General features: G+C 39.2%; 1 protein-coding gene across 11 annotated transcripts in view; it reads right to left on the minus strand.

The window, feature by feature from the left end:
* The window catches only part of phf21ab (PHD finger protein 21Ab), a 62,477-nt gene that overhangs the window by 10,722 nt on the left and 31,064 nt on the right, over positions 1-20,691 (minus strand). For 3 of the 11 annotated variants that reach the window (XM_055006652.1, XM_055006671.1, XM_055006673.1), the window contains exons 8-18: positions 19,780-20,019; positions 16,915-17,016; positions 13,271-13,612; positions 12,074-12,184; positions 10,427-10,478; positions 10,253-10,332; positions 7,395-7,455; positions 2,088-2,194; positions 1,528-1,683; positions 1,139-1,214; positions 951-1,054 (exon numbers count right to left, since the gene is read on the minus strand). In XM_055006652.1, coding sequence (XP_054862627.1) covers positions 951-1,054; positions 1,139-1,214; positions 1,528-1,683; positions 2,088-2,194; positions 7,395-7,455; positions 10,253-10,332; positions 10,427-10,478; positions 12,074-12,184; positions 13,271-13,612; positions 16,915-17,016; positions 19,780-20,019 — 1,431 coding nt within the window. Of the gene's footprint in view, positions 1-950; positions 1,055-1,138; positions 1,215-1,527; positions 1,684-2,087; positions 2,195-2,292; positions 2,316-7,394; positions 7,456-10,252; positions 10,333-10,426; positions 10,479-12,073; positions 12,185-13,270; positions 13,613-16,914; positions 17,017-19,779; positions 20,020-20,691 lie in introns of all 11 variants that reach the window. The other 8 variants (XM_055006667.1, XM_055006661.1, XM_055006663.1 and 5 more) reach the window with 8 other exon arrangements.

Genomic DNA, 20,691 nt, shown 5'->3' on the forward strand with positions numbered 1-20,691 from the left:
AATTCTATTCTATTCTATTTTTATCAGTTTAATTCTACAGTTTTTCAATTTAATATGTAAAATTTTGTTTATACATCATACTGTGCAGCATTATGTAACGACATACAGTCTGTTAAAATCAGCTGAACTTAAAGGAACGGGTCATTCAGCTTCTTTTTTGGGAGAAAAAATATTTGTTTCATCAGTAAAAAAGTTGACAGATTAGTTGAAAGAAAAATAGTCACTAGTGGTATCCCTACTTGTGATGCTGCCACTTGGTTTATTTATTACTCCGCCAAGGAACATGGCAGAGTTATGTGATGATCGGTGTATGTTTGTCTGTCTGTCTGTCGGCAACGTTACTCAAAAATGAATTATCGGATACAAATGAAATTTTCAGGGAAGGTCAGAAATGACACAAGGACCAACTGATTACATTTTGACAGTGATGCAGCTTATATTCTGGATCCATGGATTTGTTAAAGATTTCTGTATCATTGCAAGATAGCAGCACAGTGCCACTGTAACCATGACAACAAGTGAACACGTCAGCTGCCTGCTGATGATCACGTGATTGTGATCCTACTGCAGATCCACCACTGTGGACTTATCAGGACTTATCCGTCAGAAACGATACAAGGAACAATTGATTAAATTGTGGGGGTGTTTCTGAGTCCCATCAATTCCTGCCACCCGCTACATATTTAGGTCACGTGACTCGGTATTCGTACATAACATACACATGCAGAACACACACCTGTGCTCAGCCCAAGGTCATTTTGTTTGTGGATACATCTATATTAAGTGGCCACATTCTATGTTGTTGTGATTTCAGTCTTTTTTTTTTCAAGATTTCAGCCGTCAGAAATGATACGACCAAACAACCTTGGCAGAGTACTGCACCCTCTGAGTGCTTTTCTTGTTTTTCTTGTATTCGCCGTATTGCTGAGCTGTTTCAGAGAGTTCCTCACCGTTATGGAGTTGCTGAGCTGTTTGACTCTCTGTTCCAGCTGCTCTCGCTCCAGTTTCAGTTCAGAACTCCACTTCATCAGCTTCTGCTTCTCCTCTTCTTTAGCTGAAAGACAGAACCATCAAAGAGTCAGTGCGTCCTCGTTTGTCCCGCCAGACGTGCCATTTAAAAAAACCAATGTGTCGCCACCTTCTTTGTAAGCGATGTAGGAATGAACGATAGCCAGGGTGCCGGGCCACGGAATGGCTTCTTCTTTTTTCAGGATCTGAAGAGAGAAGCTCGGAGTTGTCACAGAGGCTGAGACTCAGGGAAAAGAAAGACTTGAGGAGGACAAATTGAGCCGCCACCCTATGGTGGGGCTGAAAAGGGACAAGCAATGGAGTGGATGGATGTGAGATGCCAATCTTTACTGACACAATGAGTGAAACAGAAGCACAAAAAAACAATACTGCATCGTGTGTATGCTTACAAAGGCTTGAACAGTCCTACAGTACAGCTACAGGCCCTGAGAGGCTCCTCTCTGGACTGAGGTACCCCCTTCCCCCTGACTCAGGATCAGTCTCGGCTGCTGCGGTTACCTGATCTTGACATTTTGGACAGATCCACATGCCTTTAGGAATGGTTTTCAGGGGTGGATCCAGGCAGTCCAGGTGATAAACACGAGAACACGTGTCGCACATGAGCAACTGGCCACTGCGTCTGCACACAGTGCAGAAATCCTCATGGATGTCTCCCTGTGAGGAAGAATTGGACCAATCAGTTTCCCTGCCCAGCAGAGCCCCACCAACCATCTGAGGAGAGGCGAGGTGGGCGGAGGCACCATGATCTGTTAATTTACAGCTGGCCTTGTTTGGATGTCTAATGGACATGGTGTGTTAATCACTGAGCCCACAGAAAGGTTACTGGACATCTGGGAGTTAGCGTGTATTCTAGTTATTAATGGGCTACAGGACACTGTTCACTTTGTAAGGCTGAATCAAAGTAAAACCGACTGATGGCTGATGGTTATCACATGGACACAACAAACCAAATGGACGTGTTGGGGTGTAAATGACTGACAGAGCTACTGGGCCAATAGGACTGTGTGTGACGGGGTGTCCAACCCTCTGAACTGTCCGTCTCCCCCATCGTTACTTACATCCCCAGAGCTGGGGCTGGGCAGGGGGAGGGGATGGACGGGGCTGGAGGGGGAGGTCGGGGTGAGGCTGCCCAGCTCCGGGACGCTGCTGTATTTGGGTGGGCGACCTGGGTGAAATGAGACAGACGACAAAGACGGAAAACAAAGAAAAAAAAGAAAGATGGAGAGGGGGGAAAAACAAAAACAAACAGTCTGTATGACATACCTTGGAAAGGGAGTCTTCGTTGGCTAGCATGAGTCAGGGGAGCGGTGAGGGAGGAAGAGGAGGAAGAGGAGGAGTCAGAAGCACAGACAGCAGTGTTAGTGCAGGAGACTGCAAGCTGAAGCTGAGCACCAGAACAAACCTGCTGGATGGACTCGTGTCAGACGTTAGCACACCTCAGTCTCCTGGACAGGCGTCATGACCTCGTGTCTTTTAAGTTGGAGCTGCAGTTTATAACTAGATGTCGAGCTGAGAGACAAATGCTGCTGATCGCTGCTTGTTACTGATGTTTTCCTGCTTTTTGTCTCACTTTTTAAACTCATTTTACAGTAGAGAATGATCTGACTGCACCTCACAATCATTCTAGTTTATGTTTCTTTAAACCATTCTCAATCGTCATGGTGAGTATCCATACTATAATACTACATACAGGGTGTCCCTAAAATCTGGACATCTCATTAACTATAATTTTTTTGCCTCCACAGATTAAATATGATGTTGAAAGAAGAAAGAGTTGAACTGGTGCTTCTCAGTGGACATGAAGGATGTAAATATGGAAAGACAGCCGATGAATTTAATCTTTCGACAAAGCCATATTTAATCTGTGGAGGCAAAAAAATTATATTTCATGAGATTTCTTATGTGTCCAGACTTTAGGGACACCCTGTAGAATACCCAAAAAACATCACGAAGTCCCAATTAGTGCTGCAAATTTGTAATTATTTCCTTAACCTTATTTGATAACATAAAACTAACTTGAAGCCCACTACCACATATGCCAACGTACAAACTTTACCCACATCCACACTACAGCTTCCGCACTATTAGGAATTATCACACTACAGTGGTTCCTCGCCTATCGCGGGGGTTAAGGCTTCAGAACCCTCTACGAAGTATCCACCTTATATTTATTTTATTATTTATACATATTTAGGAGTTCCACCTTTTCTGCGATGGTAAACATCTTCCTCTGGCGCTTGGGTTCGGTGACAGAAGCCTTAGAAGGTGCAGAACATTTGATCGACATCTTACGGCTTGAATAATTAAGTTTTTTACGAAATATTCACAAAAACACGACACTACAGAGCAACACTGTGCAGCGATCAGACGTCGATGTGAAATGGACAAGGTGCGATGCTGAACGCTGCTATACACAGGAGACAGAGGAGGCTGATGCTATAGTCGCTGAGCCAATCAGAGCCCAGCGCCGTACGTTACGCATTTTATGTCGATTTAATATTCTTTTTATGTGTCTTAATTATTATTGTTTATATTTGTTTGATATTGTTTTCTTTTTTTAGGCTAGAAAATGCTTATTTTACTGTAAACATAATTAAAATAATAAAGATATAAAAACACCTGTATATTGCAAAACCCCGCCGTACAAAATTAGATACAGGGGTCCTCGACCTACATCTGATTTCCGTTCCTACTGATTGACATAAGTCGATTATTAAGTTCGAACTCTGACAAAAATGTAAACAAAGCCGTTACGTGCATCATGATATCGATCAGTGCTTAGGAAAAGTCATGAATACCAACGACTTTCATGCTTGAGTCATTTTACAAGAAGATAACAGAATATTGTAACTGATATTGTTGTTGATGTTTCAATGTTTATTGTTCAGTTCCAGATTTACCTGATGTCAGTGAACGTGCCATGTTTAGTTAGGTCACCTCTGATTGGCTGAGAGTCAGCAGCAGACAGAGCTGGGAACGGCAGCTAATTCTGGAGCTAAGTTATGGGGTTTTTGCAGTTATTCTGGCGTTGGCTACAGCCCACAGTAGCCTGTATGAAGGTTCAATAAACCAGCAGAGAACCGGATAAAGTCTCACTCATTCATCACAGAGGGTCGCTACAATATGTTGACCTGTTTTTACAACTTGACTGATGTTCGTCGGTGTTTCGCCCTGGTCCAAGCGTTTTATTCTATCTAATTTCACTTCCATGGAGACGGCTTTCCTTTTCTCTGAAGCATCAGAAGAGTCTGACTTACGCTTGGGAGCCATAATGAAGGGCAAAAAGTTAGTGGATGTAGCACAATCCAAGGTGGCGTACAACCAGAGAATGTAAACAAAGCCGTCTTATAGCACCACGCGATGACATATTCGTCCACTCACCAACTAGTTCCATGTAACCAGTTCTGACGTAACGACAAAACACCGTAGGTCGATGACGTCATAAACCGAGGTCCCCCTGTATATACAATTTTAAAATCTGCAATACAGCGAGAAGATGAAAAGTGAACCGCGATATGGCGAGGAATGACTGGATATGAAATGTTCGTCCAGCTTGTAGTGACGCTGTCGTAGCACACTTTAGCTTGCTAACAACTCGGGTGCTCACTAAGCGTCACTTTACTCTTTGTCACGGTTGTTTTTTACCAGCTACACTCCCACAATGCTCTCTGTTTACCAACACAGGCCTCCTACTTGAGTAGCTACAGTATTAAACAGCAAGAGGCTCCACCTGCTGGTGCAATCAGGTACTACAGCTAATCTACAGTACAATTTCCAACATGCAAGTCCAGAATTCTTCCAACAAATGAAAAAGTGGAGGCGGCTACAGGATTGTAGAAGCACTGAGGTCATGAATCCAAACCTCATTCCCACATTCATACCAATAAATTCTGCTTTTTATGAGCTCTAAAGTAAAAGTTTAGGTGCAGCTGTTTCTCTCAGAGTGAGATAAATGAACAACCTGAGACATCTTCTTTCAAATTCAATAAATCAAACCGTTAAGGATGACAGCTGATGTGCTAAAATCTGACACAGTGAGTTACACATGACAGCAACATTAAGCTTCTTCTGCTGAAAACAAGTCAGAGGGAGGCTGTGAAGGAAACATCAACGCTTCATGTTAAACCTCTGAAGTCAGTCAGAAATAAACAGGAGAAAAAAAACTGAAGCTTTTGAGAGTCAGTTTTAGTGTTTTTGAGGTGTGAAGTTACAGAAGGAGCTTCCTGTTAGTCGAGTTAAACATCAGTGTGACTCAGAAAAGCAGTCAGTGACAACGAACACAAATTAATTCTGCCTACAATTCCCAGGATGCACTTCAACTACACCCGGAGAAAACTAAACAGGCTTTAAGATGAAGGTTTAACCAGATTTATGCTTCTTCATCGAGGTCAGATCACAAACAAGCACAGGTTTATATTTCAGCAGAGACCACTGCTGATGGAGAATTTACTGATTAAGTGTCAGTTTGTAGATTCATCTATAAAATGCTGTTTTCACCAGTGAGATTTAACTTGCGACCAGAAAAAACAACAACAAAATATGTGTGGCTGGAAGCAGAAAACACGCCTGAATGAATTTTATTTACTTGTTCAGCTCTTGAAATACAAAGTTCTGATCCTTTTCACAGCTCAGAACTGAAAAGATTATAAAAATGTGATAATTAATGATCATCTTAACTGTTTCTACTGGTTTATTCTTGTTTTTGTCGTTTTGTGTTTCCTTTTTGTCTCGCTTGTCTTTTTTGGTCTATTTTTTGCCGTTTTCCTCATATATTTGTCATTTTTGGTCTCGTTTGTGTCCATTTTTTGTTGCTTTGTAACTTTTTTGTCTAATTTTTGGTCTCTTTTTTGTTTTGTTTCAGTCGTTTGTCTCATTTTTGTAATACTTTGTCTAGTTTTTGTTGTTTTTTTTGTCTGACTTCTGTCGTTTATCTCATGCTTTTGTCGTTTTGTGTTTCCTTTTTGTCTATTTTTTAGTCGTCTTGTTTCTTGCTGTCATTTTTCTCTCATTTGTGTCATTTATGTAATTTTTTGTCTAGTTTTTGTTGTTTGTCCATTTTTTGTCACTTTGTAACGTTTACGTAAAATTTTTTAATCTCTTTTTGTTTTGTTCCATTTCATTTGTCTCATTTTTGTCATTTAGTTTTTCGCTTTTGTTGTTTTGTGTCTCGTTTTAGTAATATTTTGTCTTCTTTTTGTTCTTTTTTTTTTCTCTCATTTTTTGTCACTTTGTATCTTGCTTTTATCATTTTGTGTCTCTTTTTTGTAACATTTTGTCTTGTTTTTATAGTTTTTTGTCTTTTTTTGTCATTTTGATCATAAAGATTTTAGGGGTCCAGCCCGCTTGAGATCAAATTGGGCTGTAAGTGGCCCTGAACTAAAATGAGTTTGAGTTTGTTTTAAAGTGTCAAAGGACTTTTATAGGTGCTTAAAATTCAGATAAAATTCACGATTCAAAACATGCTGGATTACAAACAGTAAAGAAGGAAACCTGCATCACAGAATGTTGTGCTTGAGAATTTAGGATGTCCCAAAACATCCTCCAGATAAATAAAAATGCATCAAATTAACTTTATCTGGCAGCTCAGAGCTTGCTATGTCACTATCTTGCAGTATTTTTGAAAACTAATCAACTTTCTCCAATTTTGATTTGTAATATTGATCCTCTTGGTTAATATTTAGGTTTCTATTTTAGATTATTCTTCATTTTATTTCAATTCTGAAGCCTCAACCTGCATCTATAAAATAAAACTGCCTCAATGTGGAGGGTTTTTGTTTCTCTCCTGAAGAAACACCAGGATAAAGACTGATTTAATTGCTGCATATTCCATCTGTCCTGTACTCTAATTTTATAGTTAAACTCTCTCTGTTTGCTTTCTAACGCCAGTTTATGATGAATTATGCAGCCGTGTCCTGCGTTCATTCTAAACCCCGAACGTTCATGTTTACAACCTTTCATTAACTTTGTGGTTCGCCGATAAGAAGCTTTACTGAAGGACATAATATCGTAGAATGAGGGGATTACACTGAGCCTTCTTTGACACACCGACTGTTGTCTTCACTTTTATGAAACGGGAGCAGCCCGAGCTGATATGTATTTACTGCGAGGTGGTTGATGTGAGCAGTTCTCTGACAAACAAGCGTAAATCCGGCTTTAAACCCGACTGAAGCGACAGGAAACAGAAAGCAGGAGAAGGAGGGAAATTTCACAGCGTGTTATTAGTGCTGAGCATATTAGTCTCTATTCTACCCAATCTACGGCTGTCGACTGTTCTGAGCCTCGGTAAAACCAAAACACTCGTCTCTGTCTGGGTCTACTGGTGTCTACTCTGGTTTTACCGTCTTTGACCAGTGTTTCATACGGACCTCTCTTCCTGGTCCCCTGGTGCAGAGGGCTGTTCAGGTAACTCACTGCACTCTTTTTCCTCTGTAAGAAAAAAAAGGAGAAAGAACAAGTTAGTTAAATTTAAACCCGACGCACAACTCATCTGTAACACTTTCCCTGCAGCTTGACAATTTAATTCTAAAGCAGAGGTCTCTAACCATCAGAATAAAAAACGTTTTGTTACTCTGCCAAGGAACGGGGTGGAGTTAAGTGACGATCGGCGTACGTTTGTCCGTCTGTCTCTCTGTCTGTTAGCAACAATACTCAAAGACAGACTAATGGATTTGGATGAAATTTTCAGGGAAGGTCAGAAATGACACAAGGATCAAGTGATTAGATTTTGGCAGTGATGCAGCTTATAGTCTGGATCCACTGATTTGTTAAAGATTTCTGTATCATTGCCAGATAGTGGCACGGCATCACTGTAACCATGACAACAAGTGAACACTACATCAGCTGCCTGCTGACGATCACATGATTGTGATCCTACTACAAATCCACCACTGTGGACTTATCAGGACTTACCCATCAGAAATGATACAAGGAACGATTGATTAAATTGTGGGGGTGTTTCTGAGTCCCATCAATTCCCACCGCCCGCTACATATTTAGGTCACACGATTCAGTATCCGTACATAACGTACACATGCGTAACACACGCCTGTGCTCAGCGCAAGGTCATTTTTTATTAAAGATTTCATCCTTCGGAAATGATACGACTCAACAGCCTTGGCGGAGTAAAGCCCTCTCTTAGCACTTCTCTTGTTTTTTTATTTGGGTTCCAGCAGACTCTACAGGGTGATTTATTTTAAAAAATTACTGTATCGTCTTCCTGTCACTTCTGTCTGTGCTTGTTTACCGTTAATAAAAGAAGTCGTCAATCTAATTTCTGCCAAAATTAATAAAGAACAGACATTTCTGGAGAGTTTCTTTGAAAAGATGGAGAGGCTCAAGGCTAAAACTGAAGAAAAAGTAAATACACATTCAGCTATAATTTTATTTGTTCAGGACACATTTCTAATAAAAAACGACTGTTATTTGTTATATGCGTAATGACCGTTTGTAGAAAACTGTCTTGCTTGAAACCGGTCTGTGGTGGAAAAAAGGTTGGAGACTGCTGCTCTAAAGCCCAAAACCAGCTAGTGGGTTTGAAATGCAGGGTTTATTTCAAAAGAAATCCACAAAATGCCACAAATTTATCAGCGGAAAACTGTAAAAACAGAAAGAAACTTCACGAGTACAACTTGCCGATAGTCCTTGAAAGAATCACATGTGACTTTAGTTTCAGTTAAATTAGCCAAATTGAAGGTTAAAATCATTAAAGGTTAAAAAATTACTAAAAATACACAGCTTGCTCTAATCAGATTCTGTAAAAAACAAAAAATTCTGTGCATCTCAGCGCAAATGTGAAACCTCGACTGACCCAACTGTGACCAACGGTCACCAGACAAAAATTCTGAGAGTTTTCAGGTTGAACTGCAGGCAGTGTTTCCACAGAGAGACTGAGAGGAAAATCAAAGCTACTGGATGAATAAAATAAATGCATCATGGCTCAGAAACAGTGAACAGAGGAGCAAGTTGTTGGAGATACATTCAGCATGGAGAAACATCTTTCTACAGAGGATGAGCAGTAGAAATTTGTGTGTAGATTCGGTTGTAAAAATGTAAAGAAGTACTAAAAACGTGTGGAATTCCATTTTTTCCAGCGTTGGTAACACCTCTGTAGGCAACCTGGAAAAAATGCTGGAAATGTTTTTGTGTTTTTTTCTATTTTTGTTGTTCAATCTTTGCTTTTTTTTCTCTTCCACAATTTCCCTAATGATTGTATGATTTTTTTACTGTGTCTAATTGTACATTAAACATTTTTTTGTTCTCACTCCTTCTAGTCTGGGTTGCTCTGTTTCCATAGAGGTGCAGGACCTTATATTTCAGAGAAAAATGAACCCATAGTGAAGAAAAATGTGACAAAAGCAACAAACGTCCAATGAATACAATGTGGTTGGTGAATCGTTGGGACAGCCATGGAAAGGTTGGACTATTTTTCAGATGCACTGAAGCAGCAACGACTCCTTTTAACCATAAAATCCTCTTTTAGTTTAATCAAGACAACCTCCAGGCTTTGAATACTGCAAACTGCAAAATATTCTCCACATAAATCAACTCTCAACTGAAAATAATCAGCTGGTATTAAGGCACTCGCACAGCTTTTTAGAGGACAACGTGACCCAACTAGTCAATATGTTCTTCTCCTTCAAGTGAATCCATTTGAGATTTTTGCTAAATTAACGGAAATCTTCCCTTCAGCAGCAGAGACGGAAGGAGTCGGAGCCAACCGATCAATTTGGCTGTCATAAAAAGAAATGTTTCTAATGCAAGCTGTTCATCCTAATTATCTTTTACAGTTTATTGTGGCTTACAAATCAACTTTAAACTGCTGTTAATGGCTTTAGTGTGTTGGTACGGAACAATCTAAAAGTTTCGGTGGGTGGAAGAATTAATGGGGATGCAAAACTGATTCATAACCTGCATCTGACTTTCTGACATCTGTTTGTAGAAAATATGCCATTGAAATGTGGAATTGTAGCAAAAACAGATTTTTCAGTTAGTATTTCTATGCTAAGATGGGCTAATCTGAGACAAAAAATGCAGACGAGCTGGTTTTGTGAGGATAAATCTGCAGGAATTGAGCAAAATTAAAGCCACAAGCTGCAACAATCGAGTTCTAAAGTTGACAATCCGACCAAAGACAGAATATTACTTCTTGGCTGAGTTTTATCAGGACTGCTCATCAGGTAACTATGAATAAAACATCTTTGTGTTGCTAGACTCTTGAACGTACCTCGGGTTCGAACACGGCTCCGCTGTACACCGGGTTGGCCGTCGTTCTCCTCTTCCTCTCCTGTCTTTTGCTCTGAATTTCTGTGAATAAAAACACCAGAGGTTGACTACAGATGTGCAGCAGCAGCAGCAGCTTCAGCTTCAGGATCCTGCTGCGGTTAAAACTACAACCCACCTTCCAAGTGGTCGTGTGTTACGAGGCCCAAAGACACCATGAAGGCCAGTTTCTGAAAGAGAGATCAACAGAGCCTTTAGTTTAAAAAGTACACACACAAATACACAAATATTACCATCTAAATGTACTTCAAGTATCCAAAATAAGAGTACTCTGTCTGCAGAACAAAGAACTCTGATCACTGATGTGTTATTACATTTGCTAACCATTGTGGCTGTGCAAAGATATTCATGTGTAGTGTCAATAACCTCGACATTCACACAAAAAAGCTTCAGTGACCTGAATATTAATACACGAAGTATCAATAATCTTCATATTGAAGCACAAAAGTGTCAAATACCTGGATATTAATGTACAAAAGTGCCAAGAACATGGAAGTTGGTGCATAAAACTTTAAATAATCTGAATATTAATGCATCAATAACCCAGATATTAACAGACAAAAGCACCAAAAACCTGGATATTACCACACAAAAGTGCCAATAATGTGGAACTTGGTGTGCAAAAGTTAAAAAAATCTTAATACAAACACCCAAATGTATCAATGACCCAGATATTAACAGAACAAAGTGCCAAAAACCAGGCTATTAATGCATTAAAGTGGCAAAAACCTGCACACTCATGCTCAAACGTGTCAATAATCCAGATATTAACAGACAAAAGTACCAAAAACCAACTGGATTTTAACAAACAAAACTGTCAAAAAACTGGATACTAACATACACAAGGGCCAACGACACAGAAATTAGTGCAAAAAGTTTTAAAAATTTGAATACTAACGCACAAATGTATCAGTGATCCAGATATTCACAGGCTAAAGTGCCAAAAACCTGCATATTCATGCCCAAAAGGAACAAAAACCTGAGTATTAGCATACACAAGTATCCATAACTGGGATATTAATGGACAAAAGTGTCAACAATCTGAATATTAATACACAAATGTATCACTGACCCAGACACTGACTAAAGTGCAAAATAATTTGGATATTAATGCCCAAAAGAAACAAAAACTTGAGTATTACTCATATGCAAGTGTTCATAACTTGGATATTAATGGACATAAGTGTCAATAATCTGAATATTAACACACAAATGTATCAATAACCCAGATATAACAGACAAAAGTACCAAAAACTTAGATATTAATGCACAACAAAGTGTCAATAACCCTAATATTATGCACAAAACTTTCAGTAACCTGCATTTTAACCCACAAAAACGTCAATGACATGGAATTTAGTGTACAAAAGTATCAATGACCAAGACATCAACAGACATAAGTGCCAAAAACCTGGATATTAATGCACAATAAAGTGTCAATAACCTGGATAATAACAGATTATCTGCCAAAGATATATACATAAGAATCTTCTCATAGTTTCCTTGTATTAAAATAGGCACACTAAGGAGAAAAGCTGGACAACAACAGTCTTTCCAGGACTCACTTATTGATCAGTTAATGAACTTTTACTTAGAGCCCAAACTAACTGACACCATGTTAAAGAAGACATCAGTGTGGCTGCATTTAGACCAAATGACAGACAAAAAAATGAGTGTAAACTTCCAGTCTTTGGTCCCCTACAGCCCTAATAAACATGCTGTGCCTGCTGAAGCTGATGTTGAGTCGTCAGTCTGCGGTTCTTACCTCTGGATTCTCCTCTTTCTTGGGTCTGGGAGGAGGAGACAGCGGAGGGGTGGAGGAGGAAGGGAGGCTGACGACGGCCTTCTGCTCTGCTCCTCCTGATTTAACAGTCTGCTGAGAGGAAGAGGAGGGAGATAACGGCAGGTTTAAGCCCAGAGAAAATCAAAAGCATCGATTACAGACGAGCCTTTAAGTGGAATAATCCACTTCTGGAATACAGGGGAGTCGAACTCTCTTAGCTGAAGCACAAACCAAACAACAGAGGCTAAATAACATCCCTTAAAGGACTAAAAACGAGCCTTTTAATCCAGTGACTTCTTAAACTAAACGTGTGCTTTAATTTGTGTGTTTAACACTTTGTAGATTTAAACACCTTCATCTTCATTAGCCTTAAATTCTATGATTATTACAAGTAAGATCCATTCCATTTAAACCACCATATTTACCATTAATGTGACTGTTGTCTCCACAAAACAGTCCCTGCCACTTCCATAAAAACCCTGATATTTACATGATGTATTATTCACAGAAGTGTCCTGAATATCACTCCACCAAATTATCCATAATCTGAATTTTTATGGACAAAAGCGTCACAAATCTGGATATTACTCCACAGAAGTATAAATAATCTGAAGTTTAACATACAAAAATGCCAAAAATCTGGATATTACTGCATCCAAGTACTCGTAATGTGGATTTTTAAGCACAAAAGTGTCAAAAACCTCGATATCAATACAGTAAAGTATAAATAATTCAAATTTTAACCTACAAAAGTGTCAAAAACCTAGATGATAACACAGTACAGCATAAATAATCTCAATTTTAATGTCCAAAAGTGTCAAAAATGTGGATATTACCGCACTTAAGTATCCATAATCCGGATTTTAAACCACAAAAGTGGCAAAAACCTGAATACTAACACAGAAAAGTATCAATAATGCAGATTTTAAGGCACAAAAGTATAAAAAATGTGGATGCTAACATGCTAAAGTATCTGCTGTGATACAAACTAGAGTTTTTAAAGATCTTCAGTAGGAACTAATGATATGATGAAAATTGTTCACTTAAAAAACACACACTTCTTGAAGCTGAATGTGCACTAACTGAGTAAATACCAGTAAATATGAGATCCACAGCAATGAAAGACTTGGTAATACAGCTCAGGCGCAGTACTGTGGCAGTACTCAGGTGTACTCCTACCTTGGGCTCAGTGGTCAGGCTGCTGATCTGGATCGGCTGGGCGGGGGTCGGGGTGGGGACGGGGGCGGGGTTGGGCGCCTGGGCGGGGCTGGCGAGGCGGGTGGGCGTGGCAGAGACCGGCGTGGTGATGACGATGCCCGTCAGCGGGGTGGAGCCGGTCTTGCTGCAGGGCTGGCCGTTGACGATGCGCACCTGGTGGATGGGGGCCGCCGACGGCAGCGAGGACGACAGCTTGGTGGCCAGCATGACGGGCCGCTGCAGCAGCTGGGGGGCCGCCATCATGGGCGGGGGAGGGGCCGGGGCGATGGGGACGTTGGTGGGCGTGGCCGGCTTTGGCCTGACCTGGTGACGACAGACAGCCAATCAGAAAACAGCACCGAAACGACACGACACTGCTGGGTAACGCCACTGCCTCAGGCTGACTGATGCTAACGCTAATTATGCTAACGCTGCTAATAAAGCTAGAAACTATCACTAATATGCTAATAACACTAAACCTACTACAAATACCATCGCTAAAACTACAACTACTGCTAATACCGCTAATAAAACTAAACCTACTGGTGATACTGCTAATGAAACTACAACTACTGCTAATACCATCAATGAAACTACAACTACTGCTAATACCGCTAATAATACTAAACCTATTGGTGATACTGCTAATGAAACTACAACTACTGCTAATACCATCAATGAAACTACAACTACTGCTAATACCGCGAATAAAACTAAACCTACTGGTGATACTGCTAATGAAACTACAACTACTGCTAATACCATCAATGAAACTACAACTACTGCTAATACCGCTAATAATACTAAACCTATTGGTGATACTGCTAATGAAACTACAACTACTGCTAATACCATCAATGAAACTACAACTACTGCTAATACCGCTAATAAAACTAAACCTACTGGTGATACTGCTAATGAAACTACAACTACTGCTAATACCATCGATAAAACTACAACTACTGCTAATACCGCTAATAAAACTAAACCTACTGGTGATACTGCTAATGAAACTACAACTACTGCTAATACTATCAATGAAACTACAACTACTGCTAATACCGCTAATAATACTAAACCTACTGCTGATACTTGTCATAGATCTACAACTACTCCTTATGCTTCCAATGAAACTACAACTACAGCTAATACTGCTAATAATACTAAACCTACTGCTAACACAATCTACTGTTAATACGGCTAATAAAACTACAACTACTGCTGATACTGATAATACAACTACAAATGCTGCAAATACTCCTAAAAAACTACAACTACTCCTGACACTGCTTATAAAGCTATAACTACGGCTAATACTGCTCATAAAACTTTATCCACTGCTGATGCTAATAATAAAACTACAACTACTGCTGATATAGTTAATAAAACTACAAATACTGCTGATAACTGCAACTATTGATGATAAAACTACAACTACTGCCGATAAAAGTACAACTATTGCTAATACCACTAAAAAAGCTACAACTACTGCTAATACCACTAAAAAAAAGACTAAACCTACTGCTGACAACGCACAAAAAACTACAACTGCTGCTGAAACAGTTAATAAAACTACGACTGCTAATAAAACTACGACTGCTAATAAAACTATGACTGCTAATAAAACTACAACTACTGCTAATAAAACTACAACTACTGCCAATAAAACTACAACTACTGCTAATAAAACTACAACTATTGCTGATAAAACTACAACTATTGCTGATAAAACTACAACTACTGCTGATAAAACTACAACTACTGCTGATACAACTGCAAATACTCCAGATAAAATGTTAATCCACAACCAAAGATGTGAATTAATTAGCATGCTTTAGTTTAATTAGTTGTTGTGCACTTTCCTCTCTTTTTACTCTTCTGAAACTACAACTACACGGTTTTCCCTCTCATTGTAAGATTCTGGCGCAGCACCTAAATACTTTCAAGGATCAGAAAAAACAGTTTATTGGCTCTAAACTAGGATTCTATTCTCCTGGTGGGCTCATGGATTACGCACAAAAGTATCAAAATCCTGGATATTACTCCACTAAAGTACCTATAAACTGGATCTTAAAGCACAAACGTGTCAAAATCTACTTACTAACACACTAAAGTATCAATAATATGATTTTAAAGCACCAAAGTGCCAAAAACTAGGATATTAACACAGTAAAGTATAAATAATCTGAATTTTAAAGCATAAAACTGTCAAAAAAACCCTAGCTTTTAACACTAAGTATCAATAATCCGAATGTCAATGCACAAAAGTGTCCAAAATCTGGATATTATTCCACTAAAGTACCAATAATCTGGATTGTAAAGCACAGAAGTGTCAAAAATCTAGATTTGAACACAGTTAAGTATAAATAATCTGAATGATAATGCACAAAAGTGGCAAAAATATAGATACTAACACAGTAAAGTGTAAATAATCAGAATTTTAATGCATAAAAGTGTCAAAAATTTGGATATTAACACAGAAAAGTATAAATAATCTGAATTGTAATGTACAAAAGTGCCAAAAACTTGAACATTACTGCACCAACGTACCCAAATCTGGATTTTAAAGAACAGTGTCAAAAATCTAGATATTACCACAGTAAAGTATAAATAATCTGAATCCCAATGCACAAAATTTATAAAAAATCTAGATATTAACACAGTTAAGTATTATTAACCTTAATTTCAATGCACAAAAATGCCAAAAACCTGGATATTACTGTACCAAAGTATCCATAATGTGGATTTTAAAACTGTCAAAAACTAGGACATTAAGACAGAAAAGTATAAATAATCTGAATTTTAATGCCTAAAAGTGGCAAAAAAAAAGAATATTAATACACTAAAGAATCAATAATCCATATTTTAATGCACATAAGGATAAAGGTGTGGATGCTAACATGCTACAGTATCAATAGCAACCATATTCAAGTATCAAAAATGCAAATCGACCTCCAAAACCCTCCAGAAAGCAAAAAGAAAACCCTAAACTGCTGGTAATCCTCCAGATCCTGCTGATCCTGCGAACACTACAGCGGCTCAAAGTCTTTTCTGGTCGATACTCTTCATCTGTGTTTGCCCTTTTTAGCTGCCTAACACACTTCTACTCCAGTCCGCTCTGCCTGTCGGATCCCTGACGTCCTCTTTTATTACGGTTTTGGAGGGTCTGGGTTGAATCTGTCGTTCTGAGAAGGTAAAATACCTGTTGGTGTGAATAAAACTGCCTGGACCAGTGCAGCCAGAGCTCCCAGTGGCGTTACTCAACACAAACAACATGTCTCCACGTGAAGGGTTAAAAACACACCAACAGCCAGGAACACAAAATACCAAGAAGCTGCAGGAAAACAAGCTCTCACCACGAAAAAAGGTGAAAAACACACACTCGCACGCAGGCAGGAAACCTCGAAAAACAACCTGTTGACGGGTCAGTCGGGAAATTAAAAGGAAGCACAACGAGAGGAGAAGAGATGAGTAGAGGCAGCACAGAGCAAACAATGTTTTAGTGCCACGGAGCAAGGCATGAGTGTTTGCTTTGGTGCGCTCCTGCCCCCTGCTGGAGGGCGGCGGGCCACACACACTGGTCTGACGGGGGTTAGGGTTTGGAGGCGGGTCTTACAGGGACGCACCTGTGGCTGAAAGGTGGGTCGAGGCGTCAGTCTAGGAGGAGGGACAAACTGAGGAACTTTGATTGGCTGGGCGGTGGCGGTGGTGGTGGTGGTGGCCTGCACCTGAGACAAAACCACAGCAGATGGTGGATCTGTGCTGACATCTGGCCGCTGCTGTCAGCTCACATCTGCACTTTCAACAGGACTGTGACCAAACGTTTGTGCACAACAACAGAGCCTGGAGTCAATCTGGCAACATGTGACGGATTTTAAGACTCTCAAGGTGGAGAGTTTGGACATTTTGCTTTTCTTACAAGGCGGTAAAGTGCAGATTTTTGGGTCTTCACATTCAAAGATTTCACAAAAACGTAACCGATTAAGTAGAGCTGCACGATATATCGATTCAGGATAAACACTGCAATGTGGGAAATGAACTCAAACGCATCATGATAGGACTAATACAACAGAAAACCTCACAGAGCTCTCTATTTTCAGCACTAATCAACCACAGAAATCTGTATAAAATCAAGATTTAGGACCAAATTAATGGAACGTTGCATTTCTGTGGAATCATCTAGACAAGGAACTAAAAGAATCTAAATCACACGCAAGATTTAAAAATGTAATTAAAACCAGCATTTTATTAAAAACTGAATGAATTAATAGTATCATGTTTTTTATGAGAGAAAACTGATAGGATCTCTCAGACTTTAGATGCATTTTGTTTGTTGTTTGTTTGTAATGCTCATTGTAAACTGATTGTTATAAAGGGGCAGATTACATCAGTTCATTCTTCTTTCTGCTCTCTTTTATGCAGAAGTTTGGAAACTTTTGTTATTGTGTTGCACTGAAATGTTTATTTTTTGTTGGTTTTTTTTCTTTTGTCAAAGAATGAAATAAAAAAACAAATAAAACTTTGATTTAATACACTCTACTGCAATTCTGGCACAAATCAAGCTTGTTTGTTAACTTTATTTAAAATATATAGTTTGTTGACAACATAAAATGAGCAACGAGCAGGAGATAATCACAGAAACGGAAGATCTGGTTGCAAAAAAGAAATGTAGAGCTGCACATGTAATGAAATATTCACTAAAATCACTATTTTGCCTTCTACTTTTGCCTGTCAAACTGTTTAAATAACCTCTATAAATGATAAAATCCTACATAAATAAATTTTCTAGGTTCCTAATAAGTAAACAAACAGTTTTCTAGATAATATTAGCTGGTTTTAAGATAAACCTGACATTAAAACAACTTATTTTACTCTTTTCAAAGTCAGTTTTGAACACACCGCAGCTACAGCAACCTGCAATGTGGGGCATTTAGGGAACTCTGGTAAATTGTAGCGTCTATCTACAGGAAAATGTTCAGGAAGTGATGTGTTTTGTCTGCCACAAGGTGGGAGGTGCAACAAAACGAGAAAGTTAATCTGGAGCCCTGTTTCAGTATAAAAACTGCAATGTATGAAATAAACTCAAACACATCATGCTACCACTTTAGTGGATTAATGCAACAGAAAACCTCACACAGCTTCTACTCTCATGACTAATCTACAAGAGAAGTCGGTCTGATAGAACATAATTTATTCAAATTTAAGTTTTTGGATGAACTAAGTTTAATTATTAACTTTATTATTAATTATTTAACTTAAAATGAGTGAACAACAGAAGAGAAACACTGAAAAGGAAAATGTGGTTGCAAAAAAAAATATTAACTAAAATCACTATTTTGCTGTCTACAAGTAACCTCTGTAAATGATAAAATGCTACATAAATAAATTATCTAGCTTGCTAATAAGTAAAAAAAACAGCTTTCTAGATAATTTTAGCTGGTTTTAAGATAAATCTGACCATAAAACACCTTATTTCCCTCTCAACTGTCCAGCTAGCTTCTACTGCAGCCTGCATATGAGGCGTTTAGGGACATCTGTAAATTGTAGTAACTATTTTTAAGCAGATGTTTAGCCACAGCGAGATGTTGCGGATACATTTTGTTAATATTAAGCCTCTACGAGATGCATTAATTTGCATAAAGATCATTTTAAGGCTTATTTTGGTGCAAAAACATGTACATTAGCATTAGCAATGTAGCACAACATGGAAGTGAAAGCAGCATTGTGTTCATTTAAAAGTGCAATAAAATGATTTTCTCCCTAAAATCAGTAAAGAATCATGACTTTAGTATTAAAGAAAAACCTCAGAATTATCCTTTTGGCCGTAATCATGCAGTTTATAAAAATATTTCAGCAACAGAAACGATGACGTTGACCAAAAAAATGCAGCTTCAGCACCACAAAGCTGACCAGTGTAGCCAAATTTACATTTAATCCAAAGTAAAAAGCTATTTTGGACAACAAATAATTTTTAACGTTTTATGCAGATGTACTCTCCTCCTAAATCTCACAGAACGATTAATTCCATCCAGATACAGTTTTTCAAGTCGTCTGCTGATAAAATCCTGTATTTTTTCAATATCTATTGCAGCAAAAAGCCAAACCCCTCAGTGTCAGTTTCTGCAATATCGTGCAGCTCTACCCCTTAAGCTCGGAGCTTTGTGGAGTTTCTGCCTGAGAAAATATTAACTCAGCTGTGAGTCTGGGTGGATGAGGAGAATTTTAAAGCCGTTCTGTGGAGCGCTGGGTAACGGCTTCTCTGTTGTTCTGCACGATCGTTTGGCTCGGTGACATGAACCCGACCCGTCCGGCTGCTACGAGGCCACCACTCACACCACAGCCTGCTTTTAGAGCGACATCCTGCCGCTTCCTTCCCCCCTGCGGGCCGACAAACCGCTCGTCTACGTTCAGAAGCTCCCCTAGGCTCTACACATCACAACACAAACTGTTGAGTAAAGTCGGACGGGACGGGAGGAGGCGGGCCGTCTTACCACCATGGCGTTCTTGGACACCAGCCGCACGGGCTCCGAGCTCTGATTGGTCAGCTTGCTGGCCACCTGCAGGTTGATGGGCGCGTTCTGCGAGTCGGGTTTGGTGATAGCTGTGGTTACCATAGCGACGGTGGGCGGGCGTTGCGGCAGGACGGAGCCGGGCAGGGCGGGCGTGGCGGCAGCTTTCAGCACCAGAGGTAGAGTCTTCGTGGTGAGGACCGGCGTGACCGTCAGGGTCTGCTGAGGGACGATTTAACCCAAGAGACACAGAGGAGACACGTTAGAGCAGAGGGTCAAACATGAGGCCCACGGGCCAAAACCGGCCCTCCAGAGGGTCCGATCCGGCCCGCACGACGACTTTGTAAAGTTTAAAAACTACAGAGAAGACTAACTGCAGATTGTAAATTTGTAAAACTGTAAATTCAAAATAATTTCAAGATCATGACAAGTTGTTTGGATCAGAAAGTAAAATACGACTCTTTGTTCTTTTCTCATTTTGTTTCTCATTTTTGTAATATTTTGTCCTGTCTTTTGTTTTTGCCTGATTTGTTTTATTTTGTGTCTTTTGTCTCATTTTTGGTCATTTTTTTCTCACTTTTGTAATTTTATGTCTCATTTTTGTAATATTTGGACTTTTTTTGTCTTTTTATTGTCTGACTTTTGTTTCATGTCATTTGGCTCATTTTTTGTCACTTTGTTTCTCGCTTTTGTGGTTTTAAGTCTCATTTTTGTCATTTTGTGTCTCCTTTTTGTAATTTTTGTCTTTTTGTTGTTTTTTGTCCTTTTTCTGTCTGATTTATTTTATTTCGTGTCGTTAGTCTCATTTTTTGTCGTTTTGTTTCTTGCTTTTGTCATTTTGTGTCCTTTTTGCAATTTGTCTTTTTTGGGTTTTTTTGTCTTTTTTTATCATTT

This window comes from Amphiprion ocellaris, chromosome 3, assembly GCF_022539595.1.
Source record: "Amphiprion ocellaris isolate individual 3 ecotype Okinawa chromosome 3, ASM2253959v1, whole genome shotgun sequence".
In the NCBI taxonomy this organism is placed as follows: domain Eukaryota; kingdom Metazoa; phylum Chordata; class Actinopteri; family Pomacentridae; genus Amphiprion; species Amphiprion ocellaris.